Raw genomic sequence first — 5,377 nt, forward strand, 5'->3', positions numbered from 1 at the left:
GAGAACTCATCACTGAGTGGAAACAACATTGAATGAGATCATTCTATTTTTCTGATCAAACCAGTATGTCATCCTGGTGCTAAGTCTCCTCTTTACCATCACTGCTGGTATGTACTGTAGTATAATCCAGATGAGAAGTATTTCACAAAACTGCATCTGAGACAAATGCAGTGAGACTGGGAGACACCCAGACTCTTAATATACCCCCCCATGCGTCTTGACACCAGACGTTTTCTACCCGGGACTCACAGGAACAATGACCACCATCCCACAAAACACAAACCCCTAACCCTAACCCATCAACAAAGCTCCCAGCGCTGACCACATCCTCCCCGCTGAACAAGATAAGACCCGGGCCTGCAGGCTGCATGCTGCCGCACACAACACTTACTTTTCAGGAAAAACACACTTGCTGCCGTATTTCTTCACTAATAGGACATGTCTTCATTTCACATGTTGTTTTGCTGTGGTATTTGTGCATAAAGTCTCTTTATGGTCTTGTTCATTATGATAATGCCAGTGTTTTCCGATTTGTTTTTGTTTTCAACAAAACAAAAGGAGAATCAGGATGATATAAGATAGATAGGCTACATAGATAGATAGATAGATAGATAGATAGATAGATAGATACTGTAGATAGATAGATAGATAGATAGATAGATGATAGATAGATAGATAGATAGATAGATAGATAGATAGATAGATAGATAGATAGATAGATGGATAGATAGATAGATAGATAGATAGATCATTGCTCATGCATATACTCAACACTCCAACAGATGATAAAAAAGGGAGATTTATTGATATACAGCAAGTAAGGTACACAAATGTATTTCTATATTAATACTTAGTAAATTAGGTTAATCCCTTCATTAAAAACACTTACATAATTACACACCATGCTTATTACTGGTTGCTTGAGCAATACAAACTTTTGTGTACACTGAATACTTACATCTTCAAATGAACCTATTATATACAATTATTATACAAACTAAACATTATAACCCCACCATGATCCAGGACAGGATGTGTATAAATATCAGCTTAAATCAGGGGTTCCCAACCTTTTTTGGCTCGTGACCCTACTTTGACGTCGCAAAAATCTAGGGACCCGAGACATTCAAATTCCGGTACACCATCGATAATATCATCAGTGACATCGTCAGTGATGTCATATAGTATGCTTCCCCCCCCCCTGCAGAATTCTGACTTTAATCTGAGAATTCTGACTATAATCTCAAAACTCAAACTTTTTTCTTAAAATTCTGACAGTAACTCGGAATTCTGACTTTAATCTCAGAATTCTGACTTTATTATCAGAATCCTGATTTAAAGTTATAATCTCAAAGATTTTCATCTAAATAAAAAAAATAACATTAGGAGTCACTCAGAGGCTATGGCCTTGATGGAAGCCTTTGCAGTATATAGTGACATTATGTGACAGTAATGTCACGTAATGCAACACTGTTTGGATGTCACCTGCATTTACCACTCATCGCCATAAATGTCACCCAAGAGAACAAAGCTGAAATCTTAGAGATTATCACTTTAAACTCAGAACTAAAAAATAATAATAATCGGTAGTATTAAATTTTGTGTGGTGTAAAAAAAATAATATATAAATAAATAAGGCGACCCTATTTGAATTCCAGGCGACCCCCCACTTAGGGTCACGACCCTAAGGTTGGGAGCCACTGGTCTAGTGAAAGAGAAAACAAATGCATGCAGAGCAACAAGTACAATTATTATTTTTTCACTCGACCCTATTTGAATTCCAGGCGACCCCACTTAGGGTCGTGATCCTAAGGTTGAGAACCACTGGCTTAAGTGTTACAGTTTGTGACATTGATCAAATCCCATTAGAATATTTATGCTCATACTATTTCATGTAAAGTGTCTTTGAGTATCTTTGAAAAGCGCTATACAAATAAAATGCATGATTATTATTATTATTATTATTATTATTATTATTATTATTATTATTATTATTATTATTATTATTATTATTATTATTATTATTATTATTATATGCGGAGACTAAATGTGGGCCAGGAAGGTTTGGCAGAAGAACTTTGTGTTTGAAAACATTTTCAGATTTTCAGAGTTCTCAGGGTTCTCTCCCTGCAGTTGTACACTTGCTCACACCAGGGCTGGTGTGAACCAGCCCTGGTGTCATCAAGTCATCAACACCAATTCAAATGAACAATTGGAATTGGAATTTGGGGGGGGGGGGGACTACAGGAAATAGAATTTCACAAAGGTAACTAAATTAAATCTACCTTTTTCCCCAATTTTTTTCTCCATTTGCACATAATTGAGATTTCCTGTCATTCCAATTCCATTCCAATTATGTTTCCTTCAAGCATGCCTGGGTAACATTCCAATTCCAACTCCAGGAATTGGAATTGACCATAAACGTTCAATTGAATTCCTGACGTTGTTAACCCTGTTAGCTGGCTCACAGCTTGGTGCAGCTGTGTGAGGTGAAGCTGGTGGCCAGGTCATACTCTTCCTGCAGAGGGTAATGATGTCCATGATACCAGCTGTGCCAGTCGGGCGCCACGGAGCCGCAGTAGCTCTGTTCGGCCGGGTTCTGCGGCTGCCCGCGGCCCTCGTCCTGCGCCGGGTGGCAGGGCAGGTGCACGGGCCCTGGGGCGGCGCCGAGTCTCTGCAGAATCACCGGGTTGAACTGGTAGGTGAGCTTGCGGCGCACCTTGATGATCTCGCCGGTGCGGCTGTAGTTGCGCAGGGCCCGGGCCATCTTCTGGTAGGTCATGGTCTTGCGGTTGCCCTTGCGCTGGCCCCAGCACTCGGCCAGCTTCTCCTTGTTCTTGGAGATAAAGTGGAAGGTGCCACCACTGCTGTCCGTCCACTGGATGGAGTCACCCATGTTGGGGTCGTTCAGAGCTTCATACAGGTATTCATACAGTCGGAGCTTCTTGCGACCTGCATGGGGAGGGTGATTTGCATTTGTTTTAGTACTGATAGAAAAAAAACAGAACTTTGTTTTTACATGTACAGCATGCTCACATGTACAATGTATGCTCATGGCCTACACTTTAATACCTTTGCTATTCCTCTGTGGAGGTAAGATGGAGTAGAACTGAGGAGACTCTGCCATCATAGAGTGACCCAAGGAGACATCAGGCACAACCGGAGGCCAGGACTGCTGCTGAGAGAGAGACATTTATCCAGTAAGTCTCAGCATGTGTGTGTGTGTGTGTGTGTGTGTGTGTGTCTCTCTCTCTTACACTCTCTCTCTCTCTCTCTCTCTCTCTTACACACACACACACACACACACACACACACACACACACACACACACACACACACACACACACACACACACACACACACACACACACACACACACACACACACACACACACACACACACACACACACACACACACACACACACACACACACACACACACACACACACAGAGAGAGAGAGGGGTTTTCTGTCTGTGTGCCACTTACGGTTGTGTCATTCCAGTCATATATGGGACCTGGCACATCAGAAGGATGTGAAACAAGGCAGCAGGAGATCTGGCACTGCTGGGGACCCAGTGTCTCATAGTATGTAGGCCTATACTCTGAATACAAACAATTGACAACATAAATAATACATTAACACACACATCATCAAAGGCCTTGCTATCTGAATAAAATGTTAAAAACAATCCACCAAAAAGTTTACAAAAATGTAAAAACTAAAATTCCCCTAAAGTGATGTATTTAATACATGTAATATATCATTGTGAAGTGAAAAATGATGAAAGAATTATGCTTATTATCTGAGTATGGCGTTTGAGATGTACCTGGGTCATTATATGAAGTTTGAGATGTACCTGGGTCATTATATGAATTGTTTGAATGCTGTTGAATCACATCAATTGCATCAATGAAGTGCTGGTTGATGTCGTTGTCCATGGAACTCTAGGATTGGTAGATACAGTAACAACAATAAAATAAACCCTGTTTTCTCACATAAAAACTATAACACAATGCTGCTTACAGATTACATTGTAATTTCAACATATATAAAATAATATGAGACCAAAATGTTGCATCTTCAAGACTCACCATCTTGTATGTTTGAGTGTTGCCCTCACCTGAGGCCATTGCTGTCTTAGTGGGTGAATGCCGCTACACCAGTGCAGGTGTAAAGTATTTGGACAGGTAGGCCCTATATATATGCTGCAGATATCCAATACCTGTTCACCCCTTGGCCAGATGAATAGGTAAGAGGCTGGTCGATTTAAATGTGTTAACGTCACAAAGTAGCCGTATACTTCTCTTTTTTTGGAAGAACATATCAGATAGACATCTGACCATCACACATTGTGGAGATAGCAGTCTACGAACAACAAAAACCTATTTTATTGCCCATTCAACCTAGGCATATCATTAAGTGCAATGAAGATTTGCATAGGTAGGGAGATATTCATCTAACATACACATCTGTAAGAGGTGCAGTTTAGTAACACACAGTTTACAATAAATTGAAATTTGAGCCTATAGATTTGGGGGAAATTTTCTTCTTTGGTCTTTTGTTTTCTGTGTGTGGAACATTTGCATGGATAGTTCTTGTGATACAACTCAGCGGCTCTCTGTGAAGCTGCACAGTTGGAGGATCAACATTTCAATATCCTCTATGAAGAGTAAACAACAATTGGTTACCATTTACTTCAGAATAGCTCATAAGTGAATAATCACGTGTCACTGGTAATGGAAAATAATAAATGTTGAGTTAATAATAATTATTAATTATTATAATTAATAATAAATGACTTTAATTTCTAATTAAGTTAAATTAACTATCTCAAAATTTCTAATAGTTTTAGCATTGGATGTTTGCTCTTAAGGAATTACCTTCTTATATTATAGTGTTTTGTATATTTACTGTAAATCTAATATCCAAAATGTGATTCTATTGAGTAATTACACTACTATCTACTTATAATTAGTGCATGCTGTGACTTAAAATTACATTTCATTTCATTACATTTCGTTTATTTAATGTGACTCATTGACCATGATCATTACATTCATCATTTCATTACATGAAAAAAGCACCTAGTTTACACATAACTCTTGGTCTGTCTGTTTGTAGTAGTAAGATCAGTTTAAACATAGATGGGTGAGTTAAATAATATCTGGGTAAATATAACTCTGAAATTCAAAATAATTGCATTCTTACATTCAAACAAAATATGATACTCGTCTCCCACACAGTTGTCACTACAGAGGTTACAGATCCTCATACTTCTACTATGCAGTCCTTTATATCTGCCAACAACCTTGGGGATTCTGATGTTAATAACCCTGAAGTTACAGATTGCATGTCTATACTTTTGGTTTACAT

General features: G+C 38.9%; 2 protein-coding genes across 3 annotated transcripts in view; both read right to left on the minus strand.

Moving 5' to 3' along the window:
• The window catches only part of spi2 (Spi-2 proto-oncogene), a gene marked incomplete at both ends in the record, with an annotated part of 2,144 nt that extends 1,774 nt beyond the window's left edge, over nucleotides 1-370 (minus strand). Inside the window, one exon of the mRNA XM_083662481.1 lies at nucleotides 323-370. Coding sequence (XP_083518607.1) covers nucleotides 323-370 — 48 coding nt within the window. The remainder of the gene's footprint in view (nucleotides 1-322) is intronic.
• Nucleotides 371-783: 413 nt separating this feature from the next.
• On the minus strand, nucleotides 784-4,168 carry spic (Spi-C transcription factor (Spi-1/PU.1 related)). Of its 2 annotated transcripts, none has more exons than XM_083659156.1 (5): nucleotides 4,096-4,168; nucleotides 3,861-3,948; nucleotides 3,490-3,605; nucleotides 3,073-3,175; nucleotides 784-2,952 (listed from the first exon to the last, which is right to left on the minus strand). In XM_083659156.1, the coding sequence occupies exons 1-5, from the start codon at nucleotides 4,132-4,134 to the stop codon at nucleotides 2,465-2,467; spliced, it is 834 nt and encodes a 277-aa protein (XP_083515282.1). In that variant the 5' UTR covers nucleotides 4,135-4,168; the 3' UTR covers nucleotides 784-2,464. The 2 variants fall into 2 exon arrangements, with proteins under 2 accessions (XP_083515282.1, XP_083515281.1); XM_083659155.1 differs by having other exon boundaries at nucleotides 3,073-3,178.
• Nucleotides 4,169-5,377: the final 1,209 nt, after the last annotated feature.

The sequence above is a fragment of the Poromitra crassiceps genome (genome assembly GCF_964638095.1).
Source record: "Poromitra crassiceps genome assembly, chromosome: 2".
Lineage (NCBI taxonomy): Eukaryota > Metazoa > Chordata > Actinopteri > Beryciformes > Melamphaidae > Poromitra > Poromitra crassiceps.

Coding starts and splice junctions, on each gene's coding strand:
- spic (XM_083659155.1), bottom strand. CDS start 4,134: ATGGCCTCAGGTGAGGGCAACACTCAAACATACAAGATG. Junction 3,606..3,860: donor CAATTCATATAATGACCCAG/GTACATCTCAAA, acceptor GTTTGTATTCAG/AGTATAGGCCTACATACTAT. Junction 3,179..3,489: donor ATGACTGGAATGACACAACC/GTAAGTGGCACA, acceptor TCTCTCTCTCAG/CAGCAGTCCTGGCCTCCGGT.